The sequence below is a fragment of the Lissotriton vulgaris genome, chromosome 1_1 (genome assembly GCF_964263255.1).
Source record: "Lissotriton vulgaris chromosome 1_1, aLisVul1.2, whole genome shotgun sequence".
NCBI classification, from domain to species: Eukaryota; Metazoa; Chordata; class Amphibia; order Caudata; family Salamandridae; genus Lissotriton; species Lissotriton vulgaris.
The window spans coordinates 531,584,003-531,607,990 of NC_141685.1; the positions used below are offsets into that span (position 1 = coordinate 531,584,003).

The 23,988-nt window shown below is 44.4% G+C and overlaps 1 protein-coding gene across 1 annotated transcript in view; it reads left to right on the forward strand.

Annotated features, from left to right (window-relative positions):
- EEIG2 (EEIG family member 2) overlaps positions 1-23,988 on the forward strand; it is a 501,852-nt gene that overhangs the window by 366,021 nt on the left and 111,843 nt on the right. Inside the window, exons 8-9 of the mRNA XM_086953895.1 lie at positions 7,270-7,459; positions 19,602-19,729. Coding sequence (XP_086810021.1) covers positions 7,270-7,459; positions 19,602-19,729 — 318 coding nt within the window. The remainder of the gene's footprint in view (positions 1-7,269; positions 7,460-19,601; positions 19,730-23,988) is intronic.

Consider the following 23,988-nt stretch of genomic DNA (forward strand, 5'->3'; position numbering starts at 1 on the left):
AAACACTAGAAGCCGGCGGTTAGAGATCATAAATTCGGATGCCCAAAGGGTGGCTTATTCATTTACATCTCGTGTAGCTTGCAAAGCAAAGTTGAATCGATACCATTCCAAGAGAGCTGGCTCCTAGGAATCAAAATCATAACTTGGCGCCCACTGCGTCCTCTTTGATATTCAATGTTTACATCAACCCTAGAGCAAGAACAAAGCAGGTAAGGCTCAGTCCCTTAATTGCAGTCCTTTGTGACTTGGCTGGAAATTTCCCCCCAAGCTGACTGCTTGATCACAGGGGAGTTTAACACCATTCTTTTTCAAGGGAGCACTGAGGACCTTATAGGCCCCCTGCCATGCCTCTCACAGGACATCCTCGAACAAGCAAAGCCAAGGGGCCAGCAACACAGTACGCTGAGCAAATTTCTGGTTTTGCAACTCCATAGCATTTGATACATAGTTTTGAACGGCAGGTTTCCACAAGATACTCTACCAAAGTGGACCAGGACAAATGGTAACACATGCTCCTGTTCAGACTACACCATCTGCAACACAGAAATGTTTTCTTACATAGAAAGTTACAGTATCACTGTAGTGACCATCATCCTCAGATAATCACCATTGCCCTTAAACCACCTTACCTTGAACAAACTAGGGCGACCCACCGTGGCGTATGTTCCGACAATCTAAGGCATCTAAAATGGAACCCTTCCTTTAGGAGAACTGTAATGGAGGAGTGTGTGTAGCTAATCGCTCAAGCAAAACCTAAATCCAGACCCGAATAGCGGACTGGTTAAATCTCTCTACTCAACTGCTTGCTAAGTTCCAACAGCCTGTTCACCAACATGTTCACTCTAACCCAAGCATCGCTTTCAAACAGACTCTGGCATTAAAGAAAGCACATAACAAGGTCCGTAGAGACTTTCGGAAGAATCTAGGGGCCACCGTGTAAATCACTGCTTATAAAACAGCACACACAAACTACTGTCACGCTGAGAAGCAAAACCATTTCCAGCAGTTCTGGAGTACTCTTTTATGCGTGAGTAAGCAACCCAACTCAAAATATTGCTGGGCCCTGGTGAACAAACGAATAAATAGAAGCCGCTGCCTGGGAAGCACAAACACCACAGAGCCAGAATAGGCCATGTTTCTCATCAGTCATTTCCATGCAAGTGAAGGAAAAGACCACCTTCCCAACCAAAGCATAACATGTCCGTCAGTAATACTCGGGGAGCATCTGCCTCAAACTCAAGATCATCTGCTCTCTCCCACTGCAGAAAAGTATCTTTCATTAAATAGACTGAACCAGGTAATATCAAGGGCAAGGTCTGATGGGGCTCCAGGTCCTAATGGTCTGCCACAGGCCCGGTTTGAATGTAACTCCTTGTTGTGGGCAAGTCAGTTAACCAAACATTTTTATTTACTGTTTGCCGAGTTCAACTATGCCTGACTCATGGTTTGGGGCAGTAATTCACCCTATCTACAAAGAAGGCTCCCAATCTGACCCCAGCAACTAGAAGCTGATAGCATTACTCGATAACTAGGCCAAGTATTTTTCCAGCCTTCTCTTGAAGGACTTGGGACAGTGGTTGTAGTTGAAGGAGCTTGTCTCAAAAAATCAAACAAACAAACTCACCAACCTCTTAGCCCTATCAATTTTGACAAACAAGGCAAAGACCTCTTTTGTAACATTGCTGCTTTGTGGACTTCAAGGCAGCTTTTGATTGCATGCCAAAAGGGGCACTTTAAGCTAAGTTAAAAGGGGGGGGGGGGGGTCCTCCGCACCACTCCCCCAATCTTTTAAATCCAATAATCCAGTTGCATACTAAATCATGCAACTACAAGTGAGGGGAATAAACCTGATCTTCTACTGGCTAACAACAGGAGAAGAATCAGGTGGGAAAACATAGCCTCGAGTCAGGAGAAGCTTCCCAAGCTGTATGCAGGATTAATCCCTATCTTAGAGAGAGTAGGAGATATAGCCAGCGGGGTGGACAATAGAGGCACTGGGTAAATTACACCAGGCACATGAGGACCTCATAAAGGGTGCCGCCCCCATCTTATTTACTAATGCACAAAATTCGAAGAGGGGGAAGGCACAAAAATCCTCCTGGTATAATAAAGCCTGCAAAAAGGCAAAGGAAGAACTCCTTAGAAATATTAAGGAGGGTCAGGGAGGAGAGAAGGTAAGAGCAAGTAGAATGATATACAAAAAACTCCTGGCACATGCTAAAACAGAATGGGAGGAGAACCAATGGGAGGAGATAAATAAGTCCCTTATGAAAGGAGACCACAGGATGTTCTGGAGAGTAGTGAATGGGGTGTCGGGGAATCTCCACTCAGCTATTGAGCCCAACATCGCACCAGGGGTATGGCAGACTCATTTCCAATCTCTTTATACTTCTGAGCTGGGAGAAACCCCGAAAGACGCTGGGGGTGACCAGGCAGTATATGAGGGGGAACCAATAACAGTGGGAGAGGTTAGGGCAGCAATAGCAGGTCTGACATCGGGTAAGGCGCCAGGGTTGGACGGCCTACCTGGGGACTTGTTCAAGCAGGAACCCGACATATGGGCCGCCTAGCTTGCTATTCTGTTCAACGGAGTTTTGAGCGGCATGGAGGTTCCAAGTACTTGGTTGGGGGCAGAGGTGGTCCCCATATACAAGAAGGGCTCGCCCCTGCTCCCAGCCAATTACAGGCCAATCAGCCTAATTGATGTACCACAGAAGTTGCTTGGTAGGGTATTGCTGAATCGATTACAGGAGTGGGAGGAAGAAACAGGTGTCCTTAGCCCCTATCAGGCAGGATTTAGAAAGGGGGTTTCAACAGTGGACCAGGTTTTCAGATTAAATATGATCTATTGGAGTGCAGCGATATTCGATGGCGGCAGCTTATACACAATATTTGTGGATCTGAGGGCCGCCTTCGATTTGGTACCCAGAGGTAAACTATGGAGTGTGCTCACAGAGATGGGTGTACCTGCGGACATTTTGATAATCCTACAGAGACTACACCACAATAACTATGCCCGAGTGAGGTGTGGGAAGTCGGGGGCACTGACGGATAGATTCCCCGTTGACAGAGGGGTTAGGCAGGGTTGTGTGCTTGCACCGACCCTGTTCTGCCTCTTTGTCAACGGGGTAATCGCCCACCTGAATGGTACTGAAAATACCGATGCCCCAAAATTGAACGGTAGCAGGGTGCCCGCAATTATGTTTGCGGACGACACCCTGCTCCTGTCCAAAACCCCAATGGGGATTCAGAGGATTCTTGACTCTTTTGTGGCCTTTTGTACAGATAGGGGCCTAGAAATCAACGCCACAAAAACTAAATTTATGGTCCTGAATCCTAGTCAGAAATTGCGCCCGAACCCACTACTGGGAACGTCAAGGTTAGAGAGAGTCTCCACCTTTGAATATCTAGGTGTAACCTTGAATGAGACCATGTCATGGGGACCACACCAGACCAGAGCAAACCTCAAATTAGTGCAGACCACTGGGGGCATTGCGCGGCTGATGAAGAGTTCGACATATCGGCCCTTGGGACCGCTCATACAGATTTATAAAGCACAGGCTAGGGGTGCTACTATGTATGGGGCGGAACTGTGGGGACACACACCAACTCGCAGTCTGTCGGCAACTGAGAATAATTTCATCAGACAGATAGTCGCGCTTCCGGCCAGTACCCCGCTCCTCCCCCTGAGGCTGGATTTGGGACTGAAACCAATAGTTGATGAAATAGGTCTCAGACCCATAGTCTTCTGGCGAAGACTGTGGAGTAGTGAAGAACTATCTGCCTACAGGGCGGAATTAAGTGAGCTTCTATCCCATCCTAAAGCTTCACAAATCCCCTGGGTAAAATATATTCAAAAATCATGCACAACATTGGGGTTTCCTGATCTCTGGTCTGACCCTGCAAACACCTCATTTTAATCATCCCACGCAGAACCTTGGTTAAGGTATATCACGACCAGAAACTGTCATCTGCCACGGATGGCCAGCGGGAGGGATCATTAACATCTGTATTCATGTTGAGCAAGGACTCTTATAGGCTGGAAAGGGTTTTGGACGCTATGTCCCCCGTGTTGGCCAGGAAGCTGTTTCTCCAATGGAGATATGGAACATTGCCCTTTCGATCTTTCACCAGCTCCTGGACAACTACGCCCTCTTCTAAGCAGTGTCCGGCATGTTCCTACATGGAAGAGAGTGATTTACATGTGGCCCTGTTTTGTCCATCCTACCACTTATCAAGAGCTTTGGTTGTAGGGAGTACCTGCCAATTTATAGAATCTTGAAAACTGATGTTTCGAGTTTAACTGTGTTTGCACTGGCAAAATTCCTCACTAATGTTTGGCATACCCGCACTTGCATTCTGAAATCTCAAGCCTCGAGCTAACTCCAAGTTTTTATAAATGTAATCCTGGTAGTTGTAACATATAGGAATGATTTTATAGTGTACAGCATGTGCTGTTTTGCTATTGTTTTATAGTGTATAGCACGTGTTGTTCTCTTATTGTTGTGGATTTTATTATGACTGCACATGTTTTACTGCTGTTGTATATCTTTTATGGCTATATGGCCGAAATAAAGATGGAATAATAAATCATGGATTGGAGGCAAGCTGGGGCTTGGTTCAAACCTGTCCAGGAAAATCCCAATGTCACTGGGAGCCAAACAGGAATGTGTACTAGCCCCCTGCTTTTTAATTTATTTATAGCGGACTTCCCTCAAGTTCTTGACACAGTCAACTGCCACTCCCCAATGATCGGCGGAGCTCAGATTTGTAAACCTCCTATACACTGACGACGTTGCCCTCTTCAGCATCACAAGGGTAGAATCGCAACAGTTGCTTTATTATGTGTACACTCACACATTTACCAATAATCTAGAGTTCAACCTGAAGAAGACGAAGGTAGTCCTATTTGGCAGAAAAGGGCATCATGGGAGCGGCTGGACTTGCAACAACCACTAGATTGTAGCGGAACAATCATATAAGTACTTGGGGTTACACATCGATGCTGAGGGTTCCTTTATTAGGCACCAAAAGGAAACATCTGTTAAGGCTGTGATCCTCCAAGCAACCTTATTCAAACTTTCAAAATAGTTATTAGGCCCAAGCCTTGCCCCAATGCTGAAAGTATGCAAGTCAAGATCTCCCTTACACTATCCGAAGTCCTTCTGGGCAAGGACAGAACTGCACTAAACAAACTTAATACAAGGATCTATAAACATGTTCTGCGACTACCGAAGTGTTCGTTCACCACTCTGATTAGACTGGAATTTGGTCTCCTCAACCAGCTTTTGTCCTCGAATGAACTGTGGGATTTAAACCAGAGTCAATCTGCATTTAAATTAAGTATTAAAAAGCGTATCCGTCTCTGGTCCTACCACGCAGATGGCGCAATCCTCGCTAAATGCAAGCACGCATGGGTAGTTATTAACTCTTATCAGTCGACTTCTCCATACTCATACCTTACCTGGACATATTTCAATCACCTGAAGCTAAGATTCATGGCTCTCCGGTTGGGTGAGTGACTTTTCTTGAAGCACCTAGCCCGCTGGCGCCCCCAATGGAAAAAATCAAATGCAGTGGCTGTGGCTGACAAATCCCTTGAGTACCTTCTGTGCATCTGCCCAGCCATGTTGGACAAGTGTAAAACGAGCCTCCGGGCTGAGTGGAACAGGCAGGTCGTTTTTTCATTTCTGCAGAGCATCATTGTGGCGCCAAATCCAGAAAACACGGCCCTAAACATCCTACTGACCAAATTTGTATATCTTGCATATAAAGGTTTTAGGCCTTTTGGTGACTCCCCAGGTGGCTCCGTAATTCACTCTTTAAAGCTCTCGGGCAGCATGCTGTCACCTGGTTCACCTTGACTGCTTCTAATAACCCAACACAGATCTCTCCTACGGGAAAGGGGTGCTGGTAGGTGTTACATGCCTGCTTACTCGCTATTCGGAGGTGTGCTTTTGCGATGGAGCCGGACACAGTCAGCATGCTGGCCCTTCGCAACTCAGTGCTATTAAAGGTACCATTCGTATTACCAATGAAAAATTATCTGCTACATTTAAGTAAGCTCCTGCTCTTTCTTACAGCTGTTAGATGTAATTAGGTCGCTGCTAGCACTTAAAGGCACCTGGAAATCAATTTTATGTATTTATTCATTCTTCACCAGACTTTGTCATCTCAAGATTTGTCTTTTTTAATAACATGGATTGTTTTTTATCATATGGTATGTTTTAAATGTTTTAACTAACTGTACACAAAGATTATACTATTGAGGAGAGCTGGGAAGGCGATACTGATGTTTCCATTTTGTATGACATTCAGTTTGGACTGCTGCGGTTAGTCTTAAAAAATAGGTAATTTCAATAGAGAAGCTTTTCAAGTAACAATGTGAAAACGGGAGTGTTCTCATAGATAGGTATTATTTCAGTATTAGAGGACTCCAGTGTAGGGTACTAACCGCTAAATAGCTACATGCAAATTGTCCTTGCGAAGTGATCATGTTGTTGGTGGTCTTGTAAATGATGTCAAGCTATAATACTTTCCCATATACCAACGGTGCTGACATCCCTGAATGCTTTTTCACAAAATGGTAAATGTTTTTGTTAGGTGTTTATCATTTCTATTAAATATTATTTCTTGGAGGTATACCCATTTTTAAAGTTGTGTGTAAGGCAGTCAGAGCCCTTTGCTTACTAAATAAAAACAATTGACAAGCAGTTTGTTGTTGTTGAAACATACTACTACCTTGAAAATTAAACCTAGATAATGATGCAGGCACCATGCCTTACCAATCCTTGTAGGTTTGGTGCAGGGCTTTAAAAAAAAATTGCCGATCCTCATTCCTTTACTTTCCTCCACCCCCTTAACTTTTCTCTCGCTTTATAAAACGTATAGTGGATGTGTTTGTTATTATAGAAAAATGTGATGGTATGATTGAAACCTGAGAGAGAACTAGGTCGCAGACAAGAAAGAGTTAAGATATGAGCTCTTGTAGATTTTGATTTGTATAGCCAATCAGAATGCACCTTTTGAAAATACCGTTTCCAGATCTTTTATTTTATTTCATTTGCATATTGTTCTTTTCCAAAGATAAACATATTTATTGATTAAAATGGCATGTTTATTAAAATGTTTGTTATTCATTCGAAATAAAGGCTTAACGTTTTATTGTGAACCCTCTCATCTCCTCCATTTGCCCACTTTTCATTCATCTCCTCCATCATCCCCTTTCCCTCTCCATATACCCCCTTTCTTCATGTTTTTACACAACAGGATACAGTACAAGTCACTCAAGATCTTCCAGTTTCTCTGAGTTGAGCCACAAGCGGAACACCTCAGTAGGAAGCACATCCACTGGTATTGGAAGCATTCCAGAGCCTTGTGAGGGGGACGATTCCAAAGTTACTGAGTCCAGCCTGGATACACCTGACAAAGAACGTTCACCATCAGAAAAACTGCACAGGTATATGTCCCTTTGCTGCCGAAGCCTTGTCTGCTCGCTTGGGGTTTAATATTTTGTCTAATAACTGCCCTTCATTCTTGTTGTGGTTCTTAAAAAGAGCATTGGTAAAGATAGTATTCTCACCTGTAAGACCTATTGGCTTTGCTGATGTTTTTAGCCATGCTGTACAGTATTTCAACTGCTATTGTGGTAAATATTTGATTTACCGTCTTAATTTCTATGCAGGTAAGTACTTAATCAATAATAACTCAATCGGAAAGAAAAAAACAGAGTCCGTGGTGTTAGAGTTCTTAGGGGTTTTATTCCTTAAAAAGGAATGGTTCTAGAACTGGATATCCTGTTCCTGCAACCCCAGGGGTTCAGGAAGGGATAGAGCAATATTTTATTGACAATACATAGCTTATATACTTAAATCGTTCAATAGAAACCAATACAGTAGGCGTAACAGCTGAGAGAAACAAGATAACAGCATCCACGTGGTAGTGATACGTAATTAGAAGGCGTGAACTAGGCGTGAACATAGAGGTGTGTGCTAGAAACGTCACAGGTAGGTGTCACAAATGGGTGGCAACAAAGCAGAATCTTGTAATGTCAGCAGAAATCTGAGGCCTGGATGCGCGCGCAGCTGCATGACGTGTGATTGACGTGAAACTGGAGGGTGCAGGGGACTTGACATTTACACTGACGGAAAGAGACAGAAGTCTGGCATGTCAGATCAACTTGTGCTTCTATCATATCTGATATCTGATGTTTGGGAACCATATTATCTGAATGGAAAAGGTCTCTGGGGCAGAAGCTATTCTATACTGACTGTGAGTGCGTGTATAAGCGCCTAAGTGTCTACATGAGAATGCGAGGGGCATGGGCCTACCATGGTAACAGAGGCTATGAATTACTTGCACGGAGACAGTGAGGCCGGGCCCTTTTGCTCTGCAGCTGGGGGGATGTTTACTTAAGCTAGTAGGCAGGAATGTATTTTCGAGGAGCGGAACAGATAATTCGAAGGTTGAAGTCAGTCTTGGCAGGCAGCAGGCTGAGCTAAGCGCCGGGAGCCGCACAGAAAGTAAGTCAGAGGTCACGGGTACAGAGGCTGCCTGGGCTGACGCTCTCGGAGTCAGAAAGCAGAAAAAGAGGCTCGATGGCAGAATTCAGGGCCTACTTTGCCAGAGCTGAAAAACGTGTAAAGTACACCACAAAAAGACGTTGGCATAGCATACTTAGGAACGGACTATTCAACCCATTCAGGGTCGGTCTGAAAGAGGACATGTTAACGTTGGACGCAAATGTATTTGCGTCTTCATAGCTGGCACAGGAGGGAAGTTACATGCACTTTAAGCTGGTACATGGAGACGGTGGGGTACCCGTTAGGGAACATAACTTGACCAAAAATTTATATTTCCTCATTCCCTCCTTGTTCCCTACGGACCCTTCATGATATATCGATCCTCATGAATCGATCAGTTTGTTCTTGTAACATCATTTGCTCTTCTTTCTTCCTCTCACGTTTTGAGAGAAAACTGGAATGTTCAATGCATGATGTGGCACACAGTCCACAAATCGCTGGCCCACACTGTAGGCACAGGCAGCAACTGAATACTATGACAAGGCCAATACCTAGGAAGGATAGGATCTTCCATCCCCAAGTGGTTAACGTTGTCCAGAACCAACCGGACCAAGTCCAGGTGCCTGGATTCTGATGTATCTGATTTGCAATTTTACGAAGACGTGTAATAGCTTGATATACCGTTGGCGCGTTTTCTGGGATGAAAACACAGCAACTTGACCCGATGACCTTACAAGCTCCGCCTCTATCTGCCAAGATGACGTCAATAACAAGACGATTCTGAAGAACAACAACCCGCATGGCGGACTGCTCCTCTGTTAAGTTACCTAGGGCGGAGGCAGTTTCATTCACTACTGCTTCAAGTGTTCTAGTTAATCTGCGTATTAATTTACTATTTTGAACGGGGCCTCTGAAGAAAAAGAATCCTTTATTAAAATCTGTGTACTGCTCCCATGCCGTTTCTGTGTAGTCGACAATCGGGAGATCTCTTCGGAGCCTATTCTTTACTAGATTTGTATTTCTGTGATAATCAGGAGGAGCTAGGAAAACAGGGGGCAGAAGGAAGGCAATGTAACAGGTACCATCCCAATCTGGAGGCAAGCGTATGTATGCGGTATGGCCACAAACAAAATAGGAATGACGGGTAGCTCTAAAGGAAGATTTGCCTTGGTCACTGAATTCGACCACAGTAGTACATTTACTATGACCTAAGTGTACTGAACCTTTCTTACTGACACATAAATCACCAGTGACTGGTAATACTGACATAGCAGGGAGAACGGGTGCAGCTTCGGATTCAACAGTAAGAATCATAAGGTTAATTGTATAATTACCTAATCCATATACTTCATTTTCTAGATCAGTTCCTATTCTAGTGGGAAGTCCCTTCTTGTCAGGGTAACAGGCATTAAGCAGAACTAAGTTCAAGTTTCCCCAAACCCAGCTTCCCTTGAAAACAGCAATATCAGGATCTAAGGAATTAATTATTCTAAACCATGCACCACAGGAGCCATTGTGAGTGAACGGGTACGGAAAGAGGGGCAGAACTCCCTTGTATTTCTGGTAGGGAGGGAGTCGGCCACATATCCAGCAGTTTGTAGCATTGTTAGTCTGATGGGAATGATGTAACATACTAATGAATGTGTTGTTGCGCAGCGCAAGTCTGTAAGAAAGTTCATGGGGAGGTAATTCACTAAAAGAATGTTCAGCAGAAACATTGCAAACAGATTGTTCACGCTTGAAAATAGGGTAGTATATGGGAAGTAATATACTAGCAACAATAATCAGAAGACTTAGAAAAAACATAATCAATAATGTCACTATACAGTGACTACGGAGTGATTTGCAATATGTACGTTTCTTGAGTTGTCTCTCTCTCTCTCTCTATCTCGATCTAGGGGATACATGTCAGAAACTATTTAACCGATTCACCTAGGGGAGGACTTAAACAATTAAACTGTCTGACTTGCTAGATCGGAGTTTCAGTTTATACTCCTCTTGGGGAGTTTTCTCTCGTTCGGGAACTTTAAAGTCACTAGGTTCGATACAGTCTTTGGAGGGGGTGGACGAGTCTGGGTCTGGTTTCAGTTTGTTGCACTTTTTAACATGACTCGTATGTATCCACCCCTTTCTGCCTTCCACCTTTATTGCTGTCCTCGTAGTAAGAAGGACGGTCTTCGGCTCTTTCCAGCGGGGCTCCAGCGGACTTTTCCTGTCAAAGTTCCTAATTAGGACCAGATCTCCTGGACGGACATCATGCGGCTTTACATCAGTGTTGTCAGGGAAAGCTGCGGCAACCTGTGAACAACATGATTGGAGTGCAGACATCAAGGAGGCAAGGTAATCTGTCAACATATTACAATCAACATCGGTAATTTTCTTAGGAATGGGCGTCCCCCACATATTCGGTGGTCTGCCAAAGACCACTTCATACGGGGATAGTCCTGATCTCGAGTGGGCGACCATCCTCATATAGAATAATGCAAGTGGCAGGGCGACTATCCAGTCGACCCCTTTCTCTTTACAAACTTTAGCAAGGCGGGTCTTTAATTTCTGGTTATGCCTCTCTACAAGGCCAGCGGCTTCGGGATGTCGGACACAATGGAATTTCCACTGATATCCTAGCAACAAGGAAACTTGTTTCATTAATTCGGATGAGAATGGCTGTCCGTTATCTGAGTACACGACACGAGGCAAGCCGTACCGTGGGAAAAATTCTCGAACCAGCTGCCTGGCAGTGGTCGGAGCAGTGTAATCTGGGACTGGATATGCTTCGGTCCAACGGGAAAGTGCACAAACAATTACGAGGACATATTTGAATCCTCGACAACGATCCATCTGGATATAATCCATCTGGAGGACTTCAAAAGGGTGATCGGGAGGATGAAATCCACCTTGCTCTACGGGGACACTTTTACCTGGATTGAACTGACAACAGATCATGCAAGTACGCACTTTCTGTTTTGCTGCTGCTCGTAAGTGTTTGTTGTACCAGAGATTCTGTAAACTGTCTAACATCGCTTTCTCTCCTAGAGGTGCTGGACTATGTGCTGTATTGATTATGACTTGAATCATAGAGTCGGGGAGAAACCATGTAGATTTTCCCTTCGTCATCCAACCTTGATCTGTCTGGATCCCTCCTAGTTCAGTCCATTTCTTTATTTCATCTGCAGTAGCATGTGTCTGAATATCGATTACATCTAGTGTGGGATCCCTAACTGTCATACAATGTGTCGGTACTATTGTCTTTGTCACATCAGTAGTCTGGGTGTGAGTCAATGCTGTATGTTTTGCTGTCTGGTCTGCCAGGTTGTTACCCTGGGAAACAGAATCTGTAACTTTAGTATGTGCTTTACACTTCATGACGGATATGCCTGAAGGCAGATGTATTGCTTCTAACAGTGCTTGAATGAGGGGACCATGTTGGATCTTGGCACCGTGAGAGGTCAAGAAACCTCGTTCTTGCCATAACATTCCGAAGTCGTGTACGACTCCGAACGCATAACGGGAATCAGTGTATATGTTAACATTTCTGTTCTTGGCTAGTATACAGGCTCGGGTCAGAGCAACAAGCTCCGCTGCTTGAGCGGACAGTGTGTCAATACGATGTGTTTCTTTAACTTCAGTTTCAGTGGTCACTGCATACGCGGCCACTAATTCTCCTGTACTTGTTCTCATACATGAACCATCCACGTAAAGTGTCAGGTCTGGATTTGTCAATGGAACATCGGTTAAGTCTCGTCGGGGCTTTGTTACTGTATTAATGATCTCTATACAATCATGCGGAGCTGGATCTGTCATAATTGAAGGTAACAATGTTGCGGGGTTCAGAATGCTGCAGCGTCTGATTTCTATGTGTGGCTGGAATAGCGTCAATTCATAACCTGTCAGTCGTGCTATAGTCAAGTGCTGAGTCTGGGTTCTGTTTAAAAGAACCTCTACAGAATGTGGAACTTGTACTGTTAATTGATGTCCTAAAACAATTGAGTCGCTCTGTCTAATTGCTAATGCTGTTGCTGCTACTGACTTTAAGCACGCAGGGAGTGCCTGGGCTACTGAATCCAATGTACTTGAAAAATAAGCGCAAGGCTTATGTGAACCTGCTTGGTCTTGAGTGAGGACAGACAACGCTGTACCATCACGTTCTGTAACAAAAAGTGTAAAAGGTTTGCTGTAACATGGTGTCGCTAAAACTGGTGCTTGGCATAAGGCTTTCTTTAATTCCTCAAAGGCTTGTGTGTGTTCCTGAGTCCAAGGAAGGGCAGTCGAAGTCGCTGCCTCTTGTGTCGTTAACTGGATGAGTGGTTTAGCTAGAAATGCATACTGAGGGATCCATTGTCTGCAGTACGAGGTGAGGCCTATAAAGGCCCGCACTTCCTTTTGTGTCTGGGGTTGCGGCATATTTACAATTAACTGGATGCGATCAGGAGTGAGCTGTCTCCCCACTTTGGACAGCAAGTGACCCAAGTACACAACTTGCTGAACACAGAATTGTAGCTTCGAAGGAGACACCTTGTGTCCCTTGTCGGCCAGAAAATGTAACACTGTCAGTGATGCTTGTTCACATTCGGGCTCACTTCGTGCGGTGATCAGCAGATCATCGACGTATTGCAGTAAAGCGGTGTTAACTGGCATTTGAATACAATCGAGTTGTCTTTTCAGTGCTTGACTATAGATGCTGGGGCTTTCTGTGAATCCTTGAGGTGCGCGGGAAAATTTGAAACTTCGTCCATTTAAACTGAATCCGAAAAGGTATTGGCTCTCTGGGTCAATAGGTACACTAAAGAAGGCGTTCTTGAGATCAATTACAGTAAAGAACGTTGCTTCAGAATCAATAGCAGTCAATAAGGAAGAGATATCGGGGACCACAGGGTACTGTGGTATAATGCATTTATTCAGTTCTCTTAAATCAATCACCAGCCGATATACTGGCGGTGCATTGGGATCAGTACGTTTAAGAATCGGAATGATAGGGGAATTACAGATATTGGAGTCGGTCTCTACGACTACTCCTTGGGCAATGAGCTCTTCAATGATTTCCAGTAAAGCCACTACAGCATCGGGTGGTAACTTGTATTGTCTGATTCGGGGTAAAACAACACCTGGTTTCAGTGTAACACGGTATGGTGTAATGTGCATACAACCTACATCAGTTGGGCCTTTTGCCCACAAGTGATCTGGTACATTTTTTAATCTGACATCAAACTCTCGTAATACATAGTGACCCTTGAAATCTCGCAGAAAGAGTCTAACTCCCTCCGGGGAACAACATATAACAGCTCCTAGAGCCTTCAATGTTTTGATACCTAGCAGATTTTCTGGACATGATTTCGTAAGTAACAGGTCTGTAATACGTGATAATGGACCCACAGCCAGGGGGACGGGTTTCAATACCTCATTTACAATAGGTTGTCCTGAAAAACCAAGGGAAACATTCTGTGAGCCTGAGAGGGGTGCCCCTGGGACTTCATCATGGCTGATTGTTGTGCGGCTTGCCCCTGTGTCAATTAAAAACTTTCTGTCTTTTCCCAATACTTGACTGTGTACATAAGGACCCTCTTGATCTACAGGAATCTCAATAAGAGGCAAGCCAACCTCCCTCTCTAGGCTGTTTCATGTGTATCGTTGATAATCGGGGTAAGCGGACTGGGCATACTGGTACATCTGTTGTGAAACTTGCTGAGTCGCGGCAATGGGCTGTGGCTGTGGTACCGCTACTGTCTGTGCTGTATGTGAAGAAGCATGCGTATGCTGTGTATTCTGCATGGGCTGTACATTCTGTGAAGTCTGTTGCTGGGCATGATCTTGTCTAGGCGGATGCGGTCTTTCTTTAGTTTTACCTGTTGCTATATTATGTTTCAGAACTGGGCATTCATGTACGTAGTGACCTGGCTGCTTGCAATAGTTGCATGTCCCTTTAACGGGAGCTGCGGCGTGACCTGTCTGGGTCGTACCCTTTCTTTGGCCGTCGGCTGGAACTGATTGGGCCACTAACATTTTCATTTTCGTGTCTTTCATACGTTTCTGTTCCTGATCCTGTTCTTCTCTAATTCTGTTCTGATGGTATTGTAACATTTGTAACATCTGGGATGGCGTATTTGCTTGCCATGTACTCTCAACCTTGTATACACGGTTTTTAACTGCTAACAGGGAATTCTCCACTAACTTTGATACAAAAAGATGCGGGTACGACTCGCTACTTGGTTTAAGACCACTATTAATAATGAAACATTTCTCAAATCTTGAATAGAAGTCACTAGTATCTTCATCGGGTTTCTGTTTACATGCTGAGATTGCGTCCCAATCTTCCTTTCTAGTTGTCAGTAATCTTGGCAGAACCTGTACTATTAAACCTGGTAATGCTTTAGTTTTCTCCCCAAGGCCTAGCCCTGGGGTACGTTTTTCCTCCTCGTCTTCTATTTCTGCCCATACAATCTTTTTTTCTCCCACCTCCCATTCTTTTTCCTTGAGTTTCTCGTAGATGCCCGTGGGCAGCAGTACCTTTAACATTTTCATGATATCTTCATATGTGTAATCCCCCATCAGTAACATGTCTTTAAGTTCTCTGTGAAAACCTGCAGGGTCTTTATCATGGCACGGTACTAGTTTCTTCATCTCTAACAATTCTAACTTGGTCAGAGGCGTGTGTACATACACACGTTTCAAGTTATGATCGGTACCCATAACTGGATGTACTTCTCGTAAGGGGTTCTGACTTTCAATGCCATGCAGACACTCCATATGATACATTTTTCTTTCTGGGGGCGGAGCGGGAACATATTCAGAGCTTACGAAGGTGTTATATCTGTGTCGTTGTTCTAGAATTATTTGTATTAACTTGGTACTTAGGCCTCTCCATCTATCCATGAGTAGCGTTTCTAATGTATCGTGTAAGGAACCTGGATCAGAATGTTGGTTTCTGTATAACGTGAGGAGGTGCTGAATCATGTATACACCTGCTAATTTCTGCTCGTCTGGGGAAAGGTTCAGAAATGTCTGCGCTACTGTGTCATCATTGTATATGTTCGGATTGTCAGCCCATAATACTGCTGACCGGGCTAGTTCTTGTTCATCCATAGAATTGAGTACATGGTACCCCATTCGTTCTCGAAGCCTTTTATCAGTCTCCTGGAACTGATGTTCAGGAGAATTCGGTTTTGTTATGCCAGAGAGAAAAACTCTCTTGCTTTCCGGACGAATGCCTTTCCTAAGGTAAGTTCCCTTACCTACATACGCTATCGTATCTGTAGTCTTTTCTTGTTCTTCAGGTTCTTCCTCCTCCTCGGAGGAAGCTTTTTCTTTCTCTTTTTCGTGTATTTCTATCACTGCTTTTCTTATTCTCTTGTACATACTGGCTATGCAACCCCCTTTATCATGTTTTCCTTCAGATATATTTTGACCCCACTTGTTGAGTCCATCTAATTCCTCCTGTTCTGTCTCAGGCCTATCTCGTTCTCTTATTAAACAATTTATGAAAAAGCGTAGTATATATGCTTGAGTGTCAACTTTCTGATGTGCCATGGCCTCCTTAATACTGTCAGGGTCGTCCCCAGTCTGTACAAAATGATATATTCTATCTAGGCGCTCTTTCATTCCTGCGAATAATGTTAGGTAATCTGTAGCTTGTCGTAAGCGTAGTGATGCCATCATCATTCTATCGTCTTTGCCGGGTACTGGATCATATCTGCAAACTGCAAGCGGTTCTTTGAGTATGTCGAGGCGGGGTGATTGGAGCGTAAAACGGTTCTGCATATCCCTAAGGTGTAATCTGTGTGTTGGTGGCGGGGTCTGGTAACCCCCGGTCGCACCTCCTGAGGCGGAAGCTTGGACATTATCTCTCTGTGGAGTCTGTATGGGTACTTGAACTTGTCTTTTAGTAGGATCAGGTAGAAGCGGTTTTGGTAGACTAATTTTAGGTGCGGGAAGTGGTGGAGGTGGAGGAACGACAGACTGTCGAACGGGAAAACCTGATTGTAGTAATGGCGGGATATGGTCTGGAGGCGGGTTGCCACCCCCGTCACCGTCAGTAGGCGGGACGCGGACAGGCAGATTAGTGTAAGCGGGTGCTACATCCTCTAGATAGGAATTCAGAAATATGTCTTTAGTGGTCCTGTGAGTTACTGTAGTTGGAACCAATGGTGGCGGCAGATTTTTCGGTATTTCTGAAGTGGCTTCAGGCGAACCCTCGGCCACAAGATACATACCATTTACGAGATTGTTTTGTGCGCGGTCTATTTGCTCTGATTTTACTCGGATCCCTTCAGTAACTAATTCGTTTTCTTGGGCTTTATCTGATTCTTTAAGTCTGTCTTCTCTACGGAGTGCTTTTTCAGCACGCTTATGTGATTCCTTACGCCAAAATTCTATGGCGTCCTTCTGAGACTGTCTGGCTTTCTTTTTCCATAGTGCTTCTTCTACCTTCATGATGCACTCAGCATCCCATGTTCCGGTAACAGGCCATCTGTGTCTCTCGTCTAGATGCTTAGTATAATCGGCCCATAAATCTAGATACAATATGGCATCTAAGCCATGCTTGTGGTACATAAAATTTCCAGGAGTGTCCCTAGGGGGGATAGGAATTTCTTCCTCTAGTATCCCTTTCCTAGTTCCTATCTGCTTTAACTTGTTGAAAAACGGCATCTTGTTTACTTAGTACTGAATGCTCAATCCTTGCTACTTAATACTGAATACAGCTAGTTACACAAGAACACAATAATGCACATTAAAACAGTCACTCATACCACGACATTAATCACATGAAAGACATTTGAGACATATGACTACCCCCCTATTCTGGATGTACTGCTAAACAGCACAGATACACTGCTAAGAACAGTGCAAGAACTTGAATAACTGATGTACTGCTAAACAGTACAGATACACTGTCTAAAACAGTGCAGACCGAATTTGTGTACCCAAACCCGTCTTGATACGTCCCAGCAATGGTACTCACCGGGAAGCACGGAAACAGAAGGCCTCGGAAAAACTCGACTGGACCGGACTGGACTGGACTGGACTCGACTCGACACGTGGATACTTCGGAAACTGGTGGGCCTCTTGACACCTCGGACCTTGCTTCTTTCGGCTAGGCTCTGGTCGGGATCCTCCGCACTCCTCACCGCCTCGTCTGGGTGCTGATTGCAGTCTTCGTCACCTCCGTGGGCCAGAGGGAGATACAGGAAATCCTGCCGGTACGCGTAGTTTCCGTCTAACCGATGGCAGGGGACAGAGTTTGCAACGCACCAACCGGCGCGTGGGGTGGGGGAGGGGTCCCTATTCGGGCGCCAAAATATTGTGGTAAATATTTGATTTACCGTCTTAATTTCTATGCAGGTAAGTACTTAATCAATAATAACTCAATCGGAAAGAAAAAAACAGAGTCCGTGGTGTTAGAGTTCTTAGGGGTTTTATTCCTTAAAAAGGAATGGTTCTAGAACTGGATATCATGTTCCTGCAACCCCAGGGGTTCAGGAAGGGATAGAGCAATATTTTATTGACAATACATAGCTTATATACTTAAATCGTACAATAGAAACCAATACAGTAGGCGTAACAGCTGAGAGAAACAAGATAACAGCATCCACGTGGTAGTGATACGTAATTAGAAGGCGTGAACTAGGCGTGAACATAGAGGTGTGTGCTAGAAACGTCACAGGTAGGTGTCACAAATGGGTGGCAACAAAGCAGATTCTTGTAATGTCAGCAGAAATCTGAGGCCTGGATGCGCGCGCAGCTGCATGACGTGTGATTGACGTGAAACTGGAGGGTGCAGGGGACTTGACATTTACACTGACGGAAAGAGACAGAAGTCTGGCATGTCAGATCAAATTGTGCTTCAATCATATCTGATATCTGATGTTTGGGAACCATATTATCTGAATGGAAAAGGTCTCTGGGGCAGAAGCTATTCTATACTGACTGTGAGTGCGTGTATAAGCGCCTAAGTGTCTACATGAGAATGCGAGGGGCATGGGCCTACCATGGTAACAGAGGCTATGAATTACTTGCACGGAGACAGTGAGGCCGGGCCCTTTTGCTCTGCAGCTGGGGGGATGTTTACTTAAGCTAGTAGGCAGGAATGTATTTTCGAGGAGCGGAACAGATAATTCGAAGGTTGAAGTCAGTCTTGGCAGGCTGAGCTAAGCGCCGGGAGCCGCACAGAAAGTAAGTCAGAGGTCACGGGTACAGAGGCTGCCTGGGCTGACGCTCTCGGAGTCAGAAAGCAGAAAAAGAGGCTCGATGGCAGAATTCAGGGCCTACTTTGCCAGAGCTGAAAAACGTGTAAAGTACACCACAAAAAGACGTTGGCATAGCATACTTAGGAACGGACTATTCAACCCATTCAGGGTGGGTCTGAAAGAGGACATGTTAACGTTGGACGCAAATGTATTTGCGTCTTCATAGCTGGCACAGGAGGGAAGTTACATGCACTTTAAGCTGGTACATGGAGACGGTGGGGTACCCGTTAGGGAACATAACTTGACCAAAAATTTATATTTCCTCACTGCTGTGTGCTTCAACTCCTTTTGTAGACCTTTACATACATAGAACATGCTTGTGCATGCCTACAAAAGGACCTTATTTATTGATCTGAGATGAATCAGTAAAAGAAAAAAAATAACAGTGCGAAAGCACTTTGTAAAAATGTGTGGTTGAGTGGGTTGTGGAGGGGGATGGAGGAAAAGCAACACAGCAGGAGAGAAGAAACAGGGAGTTAATTATCACATCGGAAGAGAGACCGAGGGGGAGAGGAAAGCACACATGAGACAGCTGGAAAACACATGCACTAAAAAGTAGGTCCCTGAAACTGAGCAGAACAGTGGAAGCATAGAAGCCAACCATCAAAGAGATGGTAAAAAGACTATACTCCATGGGAGCGAAAAACACAAAATTGATTAAAAAAAGCCCACAAATAAGAAGTAGCCAATTGAGTGACTGGAATGTTTACCATTAGTTAACAATGGGTGGGCTCCAAGTACCTCTGCTTTCTTGGTAAGCCCACAATATGTGTTGGTACGCTCAGTCTAAAAAACAGTAACCTACAATGTATGAGGAATATATTTTTATTTGTCTGCACAGGCATCCAGTGAAACAAGACTCTGTAGAATCGCAGTTAAAGCGAGTAGACGCCACCAGAGTTGATGCAGACGACATTGTTGAAAAAATATTGCAAAGCCAAGATTTCAGCCTAGACTCCAGTGCAGAAGGTATGTGGCCAAGAATGCTGTACTTATGTTCTTTTTCTTATTGATTGAAAAGTATGAAAGTAAATGTATCTTTTTGTATGAAAGGCTAAATATTGCGGTAACCAAATGCATTACCCTAAATAACTACACATACCATAGTGTCATATGCCTAAACAATACATACACTAACTTACAAAAACAATCTGAGCATGTGCTAAAGAAAGGCTGGTTTGAGAATTGGCAGGCAGCACTTGGAAAGTTTAAAGATTTGTATTGTGGCACGGGTAGATCATCTGGTTTTGAGGCAGATTTAAAGATTACACTTGAGTCTGAGGCAGGAATTCTCCAGTAATGGGGTGTCTTCCATAGATTCACATGCCTGAATCATTCCCCGTCGTCGGAGTCCCACGGTACATAAAAAAGCAATAATATGCGATAATATCCTTAGAAAAACTTGTTAATAACCAACCAGGAAGTAAAGTAGCCCTGGCTACAAGAGAATAAACTTCCACACTTATTACTATCCTAGTCATTTTGTATAGCCCAAACTGCAGCCAATCAGGCGACAGCACCACCAGACAGTTCTCCCCAGAGGCTCAGGCTCTCAGATTTTCTACCACACGTCGTGTGAAGGGAGTCTCCCTGAGCTCTGCTCAGTACTTCTCTTTTTCCTTCAAGATTCCTTGATTTTGAGATGTCTTCCTCATAGAAATCTTTATTCAGGCCTTGTGAGTCTTGTGGTTAATCCCGGCTTTTCTCTGAAGAGCCCCACAAGAAGTGCATTTACTGCCTGTACCCGAACCATCAGGTGAAGGACTGCAAAATATGTAGGACCTTCCCTCAGAAGACCCTCAGGGACAGGGAGGGCCGCTTGCTTTTGTGGCTACAGAAGCTCAAGGATCAAGATAATCCTGTTTCTGAGGTAGGCAGTATTGCCTCTGGGTCTACTACAGCTTCTAGGAAGAGAGCTGCTGAACAGGTATTGTCTTCTCCTGGGGCCAAGGTTGTGAAGAAGCAACAATCTTCTAAGGGGTCTGAGAGGCCTTCTACTTCTAAGGCTACTCCCCCTGCTAAGAGCAAACTTTTGCCATCTACACCCCGAGAAGAGCTACCAAAAATTTACCTCAGAAACTAACTTCTGAGAAAACTTTTCCTCAGAAGATGACCCTGTCAGCGACGGCGCCGTTGACGACTTCTTCGTCGACGAAGGTTTCCGTCAATGCAACATCTACTTCTACGGTAACCTTCTCCTCAACTAAACCTGAGATGATCATGTCGACAGCGTCTCCTCCGTCGACGTTGGTCTATGTCTCAGTCAAGCCTATCTTGTCGACGAGAGAATCTTCATCTGCCATCGTCAGCGCCCCGTCGACGTCTAAGCTTAAGAAGATTCTGTCGACGACAGCTTCATCGTCGACGCCACCGGCGACGGTTGCTCCATCGTCGTCGTCGACGAGCTCATCGACAACACCTACACCATCGAGGACCAGATCGTCGACGAAGACTCCACCGTCGACGATGGCTCAGTCATCGACGAAGGCTCTGTCGTCGATGAAGACTCCGTCGTCAACGAAACCCTCCTCGTCGACTAAGACAACTTTACAGTTGACGACAACCTTATCATCGTCAGGATCCTTTCCTCCGTCGACGAGCCAGTCAACGATTCCTCTGTCGACACCGCAACTGTCTACATGTACAACCATTCAGGTTTGGTCACCATCTACGGCTTTAACATCAGCGCCGAAGCCTTCCTTGCTACAGAGACGCGGTTCTGGACTAGAACCTTTATCTCCATTGCACCTGTCGCCTCACAGGGTACCCTTACAGGTTCCTGAGAAATTGCTGGACTCTGAGGATAGTGAGGAAGATTCTGATTTGGATGGAAGGTTTGGAGCAGCAACAAGTCCTTCAGAATTGCTCATCCAGTACCAAGAAGAAGATCAAGATGATCAACCTTCGCCTTCCCATGTGACATCACCTATTACTAGTGTTCCCACAGCTCAGATGCCTGCGGCATTGCTAACGAATCTACAGCACATGCTTAACGATTATTACAGGTGTTTTCCACCATCTGAGTCAGCGGACTCTGTGCCTCCTACACCTGTGCCGCAAGCGTCCACGTCTGATTTCAGGTCTCCAAGGCCTCCTTCGCCTGTAGCTTCCCATCATCCTGAGGATCACCAATCATCTGACGAAGAAGATAGAGAGGCAGGTGAAGTTGATGACAGATCCTTGTTGTCGGAGTGGGACGATTATCAGGTCCAAACAGCTTATCCTTCACCTCCGGTTACTGCAGATTCACCTCCAGTGGGTATTGGAGGTTTCCACCTGCTTATGGAAAGGGCTACACAACGTTTCCTTATTCCGATGGAAACTACACAAGAGGAATGCTTCCTCTATGACTTCAAGGACCAGCCAAGGAAGCAGTCTAAGTCAATATCAATTTTGAATTCATCTGGAAAGAGGGACTTAGAGCGATGTCCACATCTGCATCTATCCCTCCAGTACTGCCAAGAATAGATAAAAATATAAGGCACCTGACAAGTCTCCAGCTTGCCTCATAGGGCACCCAAAGTTGGATTTGGTGATCGTACAGGCTGCACAACCTGTAAACTGTGGTTCTCCAGTATTGGTGTCTTTCATAGATTCACATGCAACCCCCCCCACCTCCCCTCAGAGGCTCGTAGGCTAGGTTGTTTTTCCTTCACTCCTGTGCGAGAAAATCTGAGAGCCTGAGCCTCTGGGGAGAACTGTCTGGTGGGTGCTGTCGCCTGATTGGCTGCAGTTTAGGCTATACTTAAATACTAGGAAAGTCATGAGTGTGGAAGTGTTTTCTTTTGTAGCTTGGGCTACTTTACTTCCTGGTTAGTTATTACGAAGTTTTTCTAAGGATATTATGGCATATTATTGCTTTTTTATGTACCGTGGGAACGACGGGGAATGATTCAGGCATGTGAATCTATGAAAAACACCAATACTGGGGAACCACAGATTACCGGTAAGTAACTATTGTTCTTATTATTCATGACTGTAGCAAATGTTAATTCAAGGGAGTGTTTTAGTTTTTTTTACACAGCTCTGTTGGCAGGGACGAAAAATAAGTTGTTGCTTTTCCAGTTTATCTGTTTTAACCGTATTAAACTTCGTACAAGAGGGGCAAAGGTCCATAGTAAAAGAATAGAGCTTGTTTAGTGGCTGTACGTGATTTCATATTGTAGTCTTCAATTTTCCATCTTTACTTGGCAACTATTGTTTGCCTTCGAAGTAAACAATGAGATTTTACATAAGGGTTGAAGATGAGAGCTTCCAAACAATATAAAATATCTATAATATTGTACTTGATGTTTCTGCAGTTAATGATTCACTGGTGATTAAAGTGTGCCTTTTCACATCACTTGTCATTTGAAAACCTCTTACGTAGATTCAAATACTGCTACATTTATGTATTTTAAATGTAATATAACGATTTAGACCAGGGTAATTTACAGCAACTTAATGAGATGTTAAAGAGAAAGAAATTAGATCCAGGAGAAGGACCAAGCAGAGAAAATGATAACACAATAGCATTTTTAGGACACTAGATCTATAGGACCTATATTAAATAATAGGCGTGATGTAGTCATAGATAAGCAACATATTCAGTCCCGCATTTTCCATCTCCCTACCTTGTCTGGGTGCAGGTCAAAGTCCTGTAAAGTCTACCTATAGCAAACTAGAAATAGTAAAGCTAAAAGCATGTTTATTCTGGATGCAATGTACACACTGCTGGGTCCTGTTGAATGCAATTAATGACTGGGTTCATGTGTTGCTGTTCGTGCAGTGCTCCACAGCTGACTTGTACTGTCCCTGTATTCACTGATGAGATACAAGCACAATTATCTCTAAGTCATACACAGTGCCCCACTTTCATTTTGATCTGTTATTGGGCAGGTTTCTCCTTTTATTTTCCCTCCATTTAGCAAGTGTGCAGCCATCCTACATTTTGTAGTTCCCAAACAGGAATGACCGGGAAAGCATTTATTTAATACGCCATAATTTTACTAACCATCAACTACAACCATCCTTGATTAGGTGATTTCTTGGTTCGAGGCATATGGGCTGCAGATGGTACATTATGAATAGATCGCCATCTGGTGTTGGGCTCGGATGATTGCACTTTGTTTTTCTCTTGGAGAGTCTTTTGTCTCTTGGTGACTCCTCCCTTGGTTGGTAGTGCGCATGGGCATCGGCTCCATCCTTAGATTGTTTTTTTCCGCCATCGGGTTCGGATGAAGATCGAG